This window comes from Antrostomus carolinensis, unplaced genomic scaffold (genome assembly GCF_000700745.2).
Source record: "Antrostomus carolinensis isolate BGI_N321 unplaced genomic scaffold, ASM70074v2 scaffold10634, whole genome shotgun sequence".
NCBI lineage: Eukaryota > Metazoa > Chordata > Aves > Caprimulgiformes > Caprimulgidae > Antrostomus > Antrostomus carolinensis.
Window position 1 is genome coordinate 62,600 of NW_010310108.1, and position 14,269 is coordinate 76,868.

Here is a 14,269-nt window from a genome sequence, read left to right on the forward strand (position 1 = left end):
AGGTGTCCCTGCTGCTGGCAGGGGGGTTGGGACTAGATGAGCTTTAAGGTCCCTTCCAACCCAAACCATTCTATGATTCTATGGTATGACCAGAGGGGGTACGAGAAGACGACTGGGTAGGTGTAAAGCAGTATCTTTGCGTTTGGCTGGATGTGAATGTTACTGTAATGATGATCACGCTGCATTACTTCTTCATGAACGATACATAAAAGTGACAGGATTCAGAGAGGCCTCAAGAACCAAAGGACTAAAGAGCACAGCTACAGCAGACAGTCTAATTGCAATCTAATAGCCTAATTTATTTAGATTACTACTTAAGTTCATTAATTTGCTTATCTTATTAAGGTAAGGACTGAAGTGATCCTAAAGTACCAATTCTGGGAACAGAAAGGTGATAACACAAATATTTTCTATTTAGCAGAGTTTCTTTTATGCAAGAACTTAACTTTGGTGTAAATTTTTCTTAGCATTCTCGCTGCCTAAAGAAAATATCTCTACAGCTTCCAAGTAAAAATTGGAAAAAAATGTCAGTGACCAAATACCACTGAAATTCTTAAGATTATATGAATCTTATTTAAGTAGTGAGTGCTACTTCTCCTCAACAGGAATTAATTCACAAAAGCCATAAGGCCTATAATCAGAGGTACCACGTCTGACTTTGGATCACTGTCATTCCTATATGCTTAATTCTTTATAAAATAGAACCTAACAATAGAAAGGGAATCAGATGTCCCCTTCTGCTTGTCTAGAGACAACACAGAAAGGTGAGAGGAAAAAAGTTACCTCAGGAAGCAAAAAAATTACCTAGGACCTTGACCAAGTTGCCAAGACCATTAACCAAACCCAGAGACAAGTATCAAAGTCCAGGAAAGCAGAGGCACAGAAGCCAAAAACTGCATCCAGCTATTGTATCCTCCTCTGCCCCACAGAACCGTATTAAGACTGAACATGGCTAAGTGCAGCTTCAGCTGATTGCTCATCTGACGACACGAGATCAGAGACAGGGTGGATGGCAAGACAGAATTTCATTCGTTCACTCAATCCAGCAGCAATTAAGTTGCCTCTTCAGACGGACACTGACTGCAGGATCACAAAACCAGTTATGTTGTTAGCCAGGTATCCCTGCTTAAGAAACCGTGCTGTGACAATCAGTGTCCCACCTCCTCCCCCTTCCTCACATCAATTTATCTCTAATCACACTGGAAATCACTGGTCAATTGGACCCACTTTTGTTGAAGGTCTCAAAGATAATTAAGTTCCTAAGATTGCTGGGTAGAGAGATGGACGATGCCACTCAGATTAACATCTCCACAACAACAAGGCACAAAGACCGCTGCCATTATCCGCTGCTTTACCAGCAGTATCCAGGGCTCTGAATGAGACACTGTTATTGCCAGTTTTGTCCTGTCAGCACCTCAGAAAGATTATCTGAGGACACGGGAGGGAAGACCCCTGGGGAGGGGTGCAGTGAAGAGCTACAGCCTCTACGGTGGCAGTGTGAGGACACGCAGCTGATCTACTGGTTCTGCTACTCTCGGATCTGCTTTGGCAATAGAAAGAGAAAGGTCAGAGGCTTTTTTCCCAGCTAATTGTTCCCCTGACGAAACAGTTATAGGCAGGAAGACACAAACACGGCCTTTAAGTGAGCCACCACTATCCTTACAATATTCTGGACTTAGTCTATGGTACAAAAGCTAAAATTGAGTTAACTGTAAGCCTCAGATTAATAACTTAAATTATTTCAGCGAATAGAGCATGCATGTCATAATTAAGAGAGCAGAGGCATCCTAGATATGATCTGTTTTGATGAAAGGCCCAGATCTTCACAGACTAACAGCAGTGTTGAAGAGTTGAGTACGTGAGAGCTTGCCTGTTCAACAGGATAAATCGCTCTAGGAAGACACCTCTGTCACTCACTACCGCTTCCTTCTAAATCCCTTCTACTTGCAGGGGACGACATTCCCCTTACTTCCTCCTGCTGCACCACTGAAACAACCCAGGGTGAAATAACATGCTACATGCTGAGGAGACAAGAACTAGTTCCACCTTACAAAAGCCACCTACAAACTATGATTCAGTTTTCTGAATGCCTGAGCTGTAACTTTAGGGTGATACTATAATCAACAGCCTTAGGTTGACAGAGCAACCACATGTAAATAATCCAACCCTTCTCCAGCCATTGCTATCAGCATCTCACACGCTTCATCCAAACCCCTGTTACATCACCAGTCACTTCATACTCCTCTATTGGACTAAACCTTCAAATCCCTTGTCATCAAATTACTACATATACTTCAAATCTGGGCTTTCAATACACAACTTGGTTAAAAAACTCAGCATTTTGTCCCCCTTCTCTCTTCCCATCCATTTTTGCTACCAAGAAGCGTGTCACCCTTGGTGTGCACTGCCTGGCTTAAATAATTTTAACTGTCTTCCTTTTGATCTTTCTTATCTTTCTCTGAAGACAAGGAAATCAAGCATTCAGGTGTCTCTGATGTTCAGAAGTTACCAATCAAAGTACACAACGTATTGTGAATGCAAGAGTAGATCTGCTCCAGGGAATGGAGGAATTTCAGAAGTTCAGACTAATAGACAATTCAGCTGCTTTTAAAACTGTGAGAAAGCAACAGTGAAAGAGGAGAGAACTGCTTTTAACGGCTTATTTCTGCTTTCCAGAGCACCATCTCAATGAGAGACAGGGACCTATGCCTTGCTATCTGCACCACTTCTCCACTGGATCCCAGATGAATTACACACAAGTTCCAGAGCTGCTATGATCTGACATCAGCCACCCGGAGTTAATCCCTCCTTATTCCCTGTGTGCCACTGCCACGACTCCGACCGGCCGCTTCGCCTGCAGGCTCCGTACAGCAGCTCCGCTCTGCAGCCAGGCACACGCAGAGGACTTCGCACTTTGGACTCTTATCACCCTTTGGTATGAAACACAAATCTCTAACACGAAGCAAGGTCCACCTAACTGATTAAGGCCCTCGGAGAAGTGTTCAAAGACAGGTCCATTAGGAATTCATGCTCATTTGTGAAGTGGGAAAGACAGCCTTTCTTTACTATGTTGGCATCATCTTGTACCTGTTTACTGATAAAAAAAAAAAAAGAGTAAGTCTCTACTAACTACTATTTCATCCTATAGTAACACGTTCCAAAAGAAAGTCACCGTGGTGCTTGGAATGTAGAAGCCAGAGGGACAGATGGAGAGGCAAGGAAAAGATTAATCATTTTATGGCAGAAAGCCAGAGGCGTTACCACAAGAAGTGAATTCAGTTTCAGTGCAAGAATGGTGGTGATCACTCTTCTCTCAGCTGAGGTGAGAGCTCCTCACCTAAACCAATCTGCAGATTTGGCAGTTTGATAAACACATTCATTTAAAATTACTCACTTTTAAAGTCAGTAAGTAATAAGAATGCCTTAAAAAAAAGGTAACATTTCAAGAATCAGTTTTGAGAATTAAATCGTGATCTGGCTAGCAGCGTTCAAAGGAAGCCTGTCCTGTGCTCAAAGTCTCCACTCTCCCACCTCTTTAACCAAACTGCTGTCACAAAAGCCTACCCAAACAGATTCATGAAGCATTCAGAGTGTCTTGCTCTTCAGTAGTAAACTAACGCAAAGAAAAATCCTTTATTACAGGATGAAAGATTTGGTAAAGCTAGAAATAAAATTTTTAAAATCCCATTAAGAGGAAGTCAGGTATTTTATTACCACTTGTACTAAGCTTTGAAATTCTCTTCCAAGCATTTCATGAAGGTCAAAGACAAATTTAAGTATTCCAAGGCAACAAGCCCCTTTAAAAATGTACAAACATTTCTGTGTAATCACTGAAGTACAAAAGACAGAATTTAATGAGAAAATACTCTTTACAAATGACTGGATACATAGAGAACAAACTCTTTCAATATGTTTAACTAGAAATTAACCTTTTCCAGGAAAAAAGAAAATAAAATAACCATATGCTTGCACTGTATATAAACCTAAAGAAAGAAAATGTCTCCAAAATTCCTCATGAGCTTGAGTGCTGACACAACAGAATATACTATAGGAAGAACCAAAGCAATTTCTGCATTGAGCATCACTGTTGTACTTACAAATCCAAAATAAAGCTCAGAAGGTTTACTTTGTAATGAGTGTAACCTCTGCAAATAAAAACTTCAAAGCTCTAATGGCTAATTAGCCACAATTGATCAACATATTCCAATTGCTTCAAAAGCTTTCAGAAGTGCCAAGCAGAAAAAGTGGTTTGCTTTAGATAAAGAACTATTCTTACTACATAGGAAGTAAACCAGAAGCACAAAATTAACTAAGGCTGTTTCAAAGGTTTGTTTCACGAATAAAATCTAGTTTTGACACAAAGAGTAATTCAACAACACTTAAAAAGAGGATTTTGAGAGGCTGAAATTCAATTAAGATACACCCCTACAGTTACTTGATTGTATACTCACGGGCCAAAATCTTTATGAGTCACTTCCACAAGTATCAGTGTGTACTGAAACACATTCATAGTCACACCAGAACAGAATTTTATAACACAGGATCTCAACTCAAATGCCCCTGTCCTCCTTCAACTCCTTTATGTCGTCATCATTAAGCTAAATGTAGGTTTCTAAATCAATAGCAAATCTGAGCACAACATCCAAGCTTCTTCCTTTATTTTCTACATCATAGATATTATATTAGCCTTTCCAAATGTACCCAGCAGGCCACAAAAGAATTTACAGATGTGTCTGCTGGCAACTCAGCAGCTCTGGAGTTCCTATAGTTGGCTGGAGACAGCCAAGTAAAAGGAAAGTACATCAAACTTCAAAAATTTAGTACTAGAAGGAATAGACTGTTTTGGTAAGAAAAACAGTAGCCCTATTTAAGAGAGATTCTTTCCATTTATCTCCCAAAGGCTGAGCAAAGACACATTACCAGGCAGTCTGTGTGCTGTGACATTGTACAGAGGTGGGGGAAAAGCAACAGTAGCTCTACAGAGTAACAGCAACAGGAAAGGTGCCTCGAAAATATAGTGAAAAGAGGCATTCTGTTTCCTTTCTTTACAGTATGTACTCTCCTTGTCAGATAGGAATCCTAAAGGAAAAGTGGACACACTGAAGGGAGAGATTGTGTTTCTAAGAGAACTCATTATTCTATTTCAATCCAGAACTGTGGAAAAAAAAAGTAAAAATCAAATAGACACAAAACAAATTTACACTACAGGTTACATTAAATACATTAAAAAAAATAAATCAATATAGCTTACTCAAAACAACCATCAGCAAAAATATCATTAACAGTAACTAAGGAAAAACTTAACTATAAATAATTTACACTGTTGAAATAATTTTTTAATAACTTGAAGAGCCAAATATGTTTATTTTGAAATACCAAACTGACTTGAAGAGCTACCTCAAAAATCTCCAGTCTTTCTGTAAAAACTCGCTCTCCTCAAAGATTTAACAACTCGTGTGAAGCCATCAAGAGATGTCTCAACAGGTCTGCACACAAGGTAAGATCCGATCTGCTGAAAATGCAACAGTGGGACCAAACTTGGGCTGTACACACACGCTCCTCACCCAGAGCAGCCTGCACACAGCATTCTCCAGAAACAGATTTTAACCCAAAATGCCCAGTATCAGACCAAGGAAGCAAACACCGCCCATTCCAAGAGTCAAATCCCATCTTTGACTCCTAGTGTTCCAACTCTTTTCCATTTCCAGGGTACAAAGATCCTCCCATCGTAAAGGCAGTTATTTAACGTAGCCAATCTGCCAAAAGTTTCAAAGGGCACTTGTTTTTTGTTTGTTTGTTTTTAAAAATCCCCTTAAAAAAAAAAAAGGCTACCATACAGACAGGACAGCATTATGCTGCAGTCACTCTGAAAACACAAAACCTTTCCTCCCCAAAACAGCAGCGTCTCTGAGACTGTTAAATAATCTATTTACTACTCTTTTCTAAAAGTCTATTTCCTAGATGGGTCCTTTTGGCAAGGATGTTCCTATATTTAACGTGCTGTATTTTCATTATGATTCATTCTAAAACAAAAGCACTACTGACTCCCTTTTATGGCACAGGGTGCTGTTTATTTGCCAAACCAAAGAATATGTCTATCACTCTGGGGCTTGAGCATCTTCAGAATATGTAAGTACTAACATTTCCAGATGCTACAGGTGGTTTTCATAGCATCAGGAGTTCAAAAAAATTCATCTGAAGTCCTCATTCATCTAGATCTCAATTCTACATAAAGTATTTCTGGCCTTAAAATTAAAGTCACTGCTTGGATTACATACAAACAGTTCAAACACAAGCAAGAAGCTCAGTGTGCCACTTCCCTCCCCAGTCACAGCAATTTCTGGAGTAAATGCTCTTTACTGTGGTGGCGAGGAGGAGGAGGAGGAGGAGGAGGAATGAGCTTTTTCCATTCACAGGCAATGGACAAAGCTGCAGCAGTCCAACTGTCTGTCCATACCACACACCAATGGACTTTGGCTTCCAAACAAAAAACAAGAGGTATTTCCTCCAAACATTCACAAGAAAGGAAAACGCTGTTATAGTCTATTATTTACACTCAGCCCTGCAAAGTAAACTGGCTATTTTGTCAATAATTTGTTGTTTTGGGGGGGTTTTTTGTTTTGTTTTTTTTTTTTTGTTTGTTTGTTTGTTTTTTAGATGTGGGGAGAAAGTGTGTATCGAAACATCTTTTCTAGTTTAAAAGTTAATCTTTAAATAAAGGTGAAAACTAGCTTGCCCACTATAAAGTAGACTTGGGAATGCTCTGTGTAGCCTCTAGTACTGAAATTTCAACCCCCTAGCTAAGTAAGGGGATTTCAAAATTTACAAGGTGCAACTTTCAAACATACTGTTATTTTTTGTCTGATGGTAGAAGCTTTTCCAGTTGTCCTTCGCTCCACAGATGGAGAATCGCCTCCTCTCACTACTTCCCCACTCCTGATCCATTTCTTAGGTAGGTTGACACTGTATCATGCTACACCTAATTTTCCAAGTTTCCTGCATTGCCTTTTTCTCAGAAAACAAACCATCAGCATTTAGTTTTCAGAGCACAGTATCAGGTGCTTTGACACATTTCTGTACGTACTTCCAATTACAGGATTCACAATATAATCACAGCTCATTGTCAAGTACAAACATTAAGTTTATCTTTTAAGTAAGGAGAAGTTTTGAGACTTGCTAAGAGATCTCATCACCAGAAAAGCTCCAGTGCAATAATATCTATATGCATGACTGGAGTCTATTAAGAAAATTACTACGCCAAAGACATTTCCTTCTGACTGAAGTAACCAGGCATTTCGTAACTTCTACACACTGACATTTAAGTTGGCAGGTTTTCCTCCCTCTCAATGTCTGAGTCATTTTTTACCTGTGTATTAAAAAAAAAAAAACCCAACAAAGTACAAACAGCAGCAGGAAGATATCTGAAAACTGCCTGGAAACTAAAAATAAGTCATTTCAGTTAAATCTGTTATCAAGGACTTAAAAATTTATTTTCTCATTTTAATAAACCTTCCGAAACAACACTGGAAATCTTGCTTTTAATCTCTGCCTTCCAAAAGGACTGGTGGATGTGTTAGTTTCACTTCCACAAAACCTCCTTTCAGATACTCTAAGAAATAAACCTCATTCCAACAACAAAAACTGAAGAATTACAAGATGGTAACCAGTGTAATCTAGAGTTAGTGACAAAACCCTTATTGTTTGTGTTGTGTTACCACAGTAGAAGATACTGGCACAATTCTACTCTGAGATGACACTATAAACATTTCATTTTTGTCAGCTGGACAATAAGCCAACGCAAATTAATAGAGACAGGCTTTTTACCTGCCTGAGTTGGAAGCAGAAGGAGGGAAATCCAGGTCGTGGTTTATCCCCACGAAGGCTGACTGTTCTGTTTCTTACAACATTTACCTTGAAGCACTAGAGCCAAACTGAACTCTGGTCCCTGCTTAAGCATAAGCAGAAGATACGAGCCAAGTGATTACCACTTCCAAGATCTTCAATGAAATTGCACAACTGCAAATGAAATTTAACTCATGTACTAGAAATAGGAAACAACTCAATTTCAGGTGCCAGGAGTAATAGCTGTGGTAAGTAAGCTTTTAAAGTTGCCAAATCTCTTTGGTATATCAGAGTAAACTCATCTGTGGAGTACCACTTTGCACAGTCATGTTTCAAAACAAAACTGCATTACAGATACTTTAATTTTACCACGAGTCAGTGAGTTCTGTTGTTATGTGTTTCTATATATTTATATCCTTCTTCTGTTTGTATTATTATAAAAGCACATGTCTCTTCTCAATAAAAACGCTGTTTTGGAGACAAAATTATTCAACAGAGAATCAAGTGATTATAGTCAAGTCTGCAATATTGTTAAGAGTCCCTTGAAACTGGGAAGCAGCATTATTTGGAATACAATTTAGACTGGCTACTTGTGTTTGCCAGAGGCATGGTCTGCTAGGAGACAGTCAGCTTGGCAGCCAGCACGGACAACTTAAGAGGATGAGCAGCAAATTAACTGCAAGTCATGTTAAAACAATTCAGGCAGATTGAGAGTCACCAGAGAAACAAACAGCACCGGCAGTTTGCTAAAGCATACAGAACTGCAAAGGAATGAGAACATCTTCAGCTGACTTAATTCACAATCAGCAAGCGTGTCTAAATCTGGTACTTAGCAATATCAACTGGGTAATCTGTTAAAATAAATAGCTCGCTTCATTTTTTCTGACCACAAATTTTCCTTAGTGCAGAGTCCTCAAAACACTGAGTCAAGCAACAGAACTACACATACAACTGGAGGCTTGTGTCACAATTCTGGCACTTTAGAGTAGCTCATTCTCTTCTTAAATTTACTCAAGATTAATATCCAACACCAAAACACCACCCAGTGAACAACCGCGGGGAGCAAAACTGTGAAGGTGCTTGTCAAAAGCACGTGTATTGTATATACACCCAGCCTAGAAACAACAAATAACAGAATTCAGTTCTTTTAGAGCTCAACAATTAAAAAAAACAACCCCAAACAATTGGTTATTCTCTTGGTAGACATAAAAAATGGTTTTACTCTTTTCTGAAGTTCACTTCTAATAAGAGTTCCTCCTCCTCTTTAATCTAAAACTTCTCCTACTTGCAACATGCTTGGCCATGTGGCTATTTTGACTAAAACAAAGTTGAAAACATGCACTACTCAAATCAATTAGGCCAATACAGTTAAAAGAAAAGATTGCTCTGAATTTATATGCAGAAATCCAGCATAATACAAGACCTATTTTTGCACAGTTAGTGATATTTTAAACCCGTCAGATTTTGGTGTCAATCCTACTACTGGTATGAACTTCCAGTTAAAAACATAAATGCATAAGTAAAGAAAACTCATCATTTGCAACCAGCACTTTGAACTCTGTATCTAAACTCATTACTCCCAGACCATCTCCTGAAATACTGCACTGGAGGACGTGCCAGTCAGATCAGCTTTTCTATCAGCTTCTCCCTGCCAGGCAGGTTCTAGCTTATATATAAATACAAATATTTTCCTTCAGTTTTCAAAATGAGATAATTTAAAATTCACAATCTTGAAAAGGCATTTTACAAAAAAAAAAAAAAAAACCAACCCAATAATGTTGTAATCCTCATAACTAGGTATGAAAATAAACAACCATTTTCTCCTGATCTCTTTACAGATTCAGTCTAAGATCTGACCAAATAATTACATCCTTTTATTGGGCATACAGAGCCCAGTAACATGTTTGATTAAACTGCACCTGTCAGAAAGAAAACTAACCTTGAGGTAGGTTTCCTAGTCCTGTAGAGGAAAATACTTTGAAAGGAACCCCCAGTAAGCTGTAGTTTCACTGTGGGTTAAAAGCGATGGCTTCCACGGATCATCAGCCAGACACAACTCCCAAGTTTTTTCCCCAAGTTTCTGCTGCTGGGTACCAGAATATCCTTATTTGAGTGATACAGCAATGAAGTCACTGAAGAAAAAGTCCTTTTATAAGATTATAAAGGTAGGTGTTACACTTTAGAAACACACAAAAAAGAAAACACTTGAGTCCTGCTTGTCTCAGTGGGACTTTACTACGTCTTACGGGAAAGAGCGAAAGTACCAATTAGGTGAATCACTGCCCGAAACTCCAACAGTGCAAAAACAAAGCTTGAGAACCACACAAAATAAATGGGAATGTCCCAAAGTCTTCTTCTGATTTTCCACAAGCTTTAATAGCAGTATTAGGACAAGGGGAATGCATCTCAGCAAGAGACTGTGTAACATCTGATCTACAGAAACACAACTTCAGGCTCTAGCTATGGGAAGGTTTCATCTCCCTCATCTGAAAAAGATGAGCTCTCACAGCAACGGGACAGGATCAGGCACAGAACATGCTTGCAACCAAGTGCTCATTTCTATGGAAGCAACAGACCATCTGCTGAGCTTTGCTACTGCTTCAAGTGTTTGACAACCAACAATCTTAAACAACATTAATTTAAAAAGATTTTCTAGATGGTTGGAACGTATTTTCTGGACTTAATGGACTTTACACAGAAACACAGGACAACAGAAAAGGTAAATTCTGCTACTACTGGAAATTGCTGTGACAAGATGATCTGTTCCTCTACTCCTACTAAGTGATAATTGTTCAAAGAAGAACCCTTCTGCTCTTTTAAGCAAATATCTTCAAGAACTTCAACCCAATCAAATGAAAACCATCCTTGTAGTGTCATCCAAGAAAACAGGGCTATGATGCTACAGTTAAATGCAAAATTGTTACAGAAAAGGAGTCCGGTAGTGAACGGAGCAGATTATTTACAGAAGCATAGAAGAGAGGTTTCCTCAAAGGTTCCCAGATGATCTCAAGTCAAAAATCATAAAAGCGGGAGCTCTAAATAAATATGAATATGCAAACTGCACAATCATGGCCAATGAGGAATTCAAATCCCTGCTATAGTAAGTTGCTGTATCTTTAAATTCACAAAACCTTCTCAGAGACTACTCTGCTCCCTGTTTCCAAACACATTCTAGGCTGTCAAGAGCACGCAATATACTCTCAAGAAAACACAAATATTACTTTAATAGCTATTGTTTAACTTGTATTGACAGGTTGCTTCTTCTGGAGGATCATATGAAATCTATTAAATCCCTTGCTCATGTCTCTAGATGGAGGAAGTATTTTACTTTAATCTCTCCCAACCAACGGAAAGAACATTTGTCTTGATGTCAGCACCTTGCAGCCCTCTAACACTGAAATCAGTTACTCTTCATTCCCTTCTTAATTGGTTAGGGGTAAAGTTTATCTGTCACCTTCAACTTAGGCAAGCACATGCCTCACGAGTTTGAGTTACCACGCTCACTTCTGGTGTACTTTTCATTCTTCCAAGAGCTGCCTTAAAATGGCACCTTCAGCTCTAAATTAACAACACTGGCTGATGATGCTCGAGATGAAACGAATCCCAGTTATTTCTGAGAGCAGGTGAAAGGATCAGATCCTGGATATTTTTTCCCCCTTCTATTTCTCTTAGTAGAAGGAATTGCTTACAAAAACATACCACAAGAAAGAAAAACAGAAAAAGTAATGTACTTGATTAAGCATTTACTAAAAAAGGATTAGAATAAACTATCTAGGAAGCAAGGTCTTGCCCAACAAAACTGGTCTCAAGCCAGCAAGGGTCATGGGTGCTATGCTGCGTACAGACACACTGAATTCAGAAAAATGGGCTTCTGAGCCATACTTGAATGAGGTTAATCAGTGATGCACATCCCTAATTTTGAACCTAACCAGAAAATCTGGGTTTTAAAAGTTCTTTCAGAATTTCTTTCTGCAGTTGTACTTCACACCTCTTTCTTTCCCTCAGGATATACTGCTACAGTCACCACCTAGAAGATTTGCTTCCAGCCCTGATACAGTTTTTCAAGCATCACAACAGCTACGTTTTACTCCCTTCAGTCAAGTTCAGCACATTCCCTAACAGGCAGAGGAGCTTCCTCACCACTTTTACTGATGCTCCTCAAATCTTTTAGGCTGTGGTAAACATCGAGGAACAGGAGGTGAAAAAACCAAACCAACCCACATTCTCCTTCAGCAGAAATTTCAGTTTCAGAAGCACAGACAAACTCACTGAAATGTTTCCTTGCTGTTCTTAAGAGCTTTCATCACAACTGGAGAATCAGTAAGAGAAAAATATTACACAATCACAGATGATAATCCTATTAGGACAATAAATTGAGGGATGGGAAGAGACTGGAAGAGGATGTCAATCCTCGAATGCCTATTAAAGAGAATGGCAAAAATGCAGAAGTCTTCTGCTTGTCAGGAGAAAAATCAGAGAAAAACTAATTTGTTCCAAAATGGAAACATAAAATATTGAGCTCACTTGCTCAAATTTTCTAATTTTTTTCAAGTTGGCCAGTTCTTTAAAACCGTTTTCTCTTAGTGCTTCACAGAAGCACCATTTTATCACTTACACTTTGTCACTAAACAGTCCTACCTTTTCAGTTTCCCTAAACTTTGTGTCTAGGGATTTCCAAAAGCACTAATCTTCCTCTAATCTTTTGGAAATGGATCACCAGTGCTGAGGACAGCACTGCATACAGTGATTTGCATTAACAGGGACACTTCCACTATTATTTTGCAACATATTCCTTGTCCAGATTAACTTTTCCTTTACTCCTGGAACATATGATAACTGAGAAAGTCCAGGTCACCTTCCTGAGCTGGTGAATCCCATTTGCAGCTGGCATCAGACTAAGACTGAAGTTCTTGAAAAAATGGAATTTGTTTGAGTGCCAGCCTATTCTTTACCAGGGGTGGGTTTGTTTAAAATAAATCAAGACATCACAGAACCTCTGCCTCCAGGTTTAGAAATACTCTGTCAGATTAAGACCTTAGGCAAGTTCCTTTGCTTTAGGGTAATTCTACTTGAGTTGGTTCATATATATATAAAAAAAAAAAATCAGTAGTTTCATCACATCAATGTGTAGTGGCTAGGAAAAAATCTACTCCTAAGAACTCAGAAAGCCATAAGAAAGCACAGAAATAAGCCAGATAATTAGAATTTGTCACTCTTCCCACAAATTTCAAAGAAAACCAAAGGAAAGGTAAGCTAAATTTCTTCCTGTGCAGACCAAGCCCCTCCACACAACAAATTCAGCCTGGAGATAAGTACTCCACAATGATGTAAGCATTTCTTCAGAGAATATGATTTCTTCTATGTCAGGCAATTTTTTCCATGATCCTAACACATGAATGAATTAACACTTACATGCCAATAAACTACAACAACAATGACTAGTGATGGATGAATTGAAAAACTATGTAGAAAAAGATATTTTCATCTCTGATATCAGAACAGGGTGGGTTTGCTCTCAAAATTTCAGGAAGGAACTGGACCAAAGCAACACAAACAAGAGATGAGTCACACTGCTCTCCCACTGAAAGACAGGAGGAGCAGTGATCAGAACACTTCTCTAAGCTCCCACCTGGAAAATGAAGAACTAAAAAGCAATTACTCTAATAAGCAGGGACCAGAGCAGTGCCCCGAGACAGAGGCAGACACTTCCAGGTGTATGTACTCCATGCCCCAATCTGCAATGGCCATCGAATGAGACTTCTTCACTGCCCTTCCCTTTCATGGAGTTTGCATCAGCTTGGCAACCTATCTGAAATTTAATGTTTTCAGATCAGTTCCTCTATGTCTGAAGAACATTCACTGCACAGCTGCTGGCAGTGGTCCTTTACAAGAGGACCAATTGCTACACCTCTCCCTTCAATCTACAAATATTTCTGTAACAGTTTTCACATCACTTCAGAAGATATTGTTGTCTGGTAGTTAAATTGAGATCCTTCACAGAAGTAATTGTCTGCTTCCTTTTTGCAGGATTACACTCCTCTTTTTCTCATTCACCCTGCTAAGATACTATCCAGCTTTCAAGGATGTGTTTTTCAACAAGTGCTTTCATTTCTGATTACATAAGAAATATTGTTTCAATTATCTTGCTTTCATGATATCACTGGGACTGAAGCAGGTAAATACAGACTCAAGAAAGTGCATTCTTTAACTGTGTTCCAGAAAAGAATCTACTTATTTTCTAAACAGCTGTATGGAGAAAAAAAAACACAAGTGCAACAAATAGAATATATTAAATTATATGTACATACTTTAGTCATTGCTCCTGTCTGTGCTGTGTTCAGTCCGGTGTGACCAGCCATCTGTGGAGATACTTGGGTTAAAGTCTCTGCCAGCACACTGCCTGCATTCCCCTGCATGGCAGGGGCAG

General features: G+C 39.0%; 1 protein-coding gene across 1 annotated transcript in view; it reads right to left on the bottom strand.

Annotated features, from left to right (window-relative positions):
- Positions 1-14,264, bottom strand: part of CREBBP (CREB binding lysine acetyltransferase) — a gene marked incomplete at both ends in the record, with an annotated part of 76,859 nt that extends 62,595 nt beyond the window's left edge. The window contains one exon of the mRNA XM_010166306.1: positions 14,151-14,264. Coding sequence (XP_010164608.1) covers positions 14,151-14,264 — 114 coding nt within the window. The remainder of the gene's footprint in view (positions 1-14,150) is intronic.
- Positions 14,265-14,269: the final 5 nt, after the last annotated feature.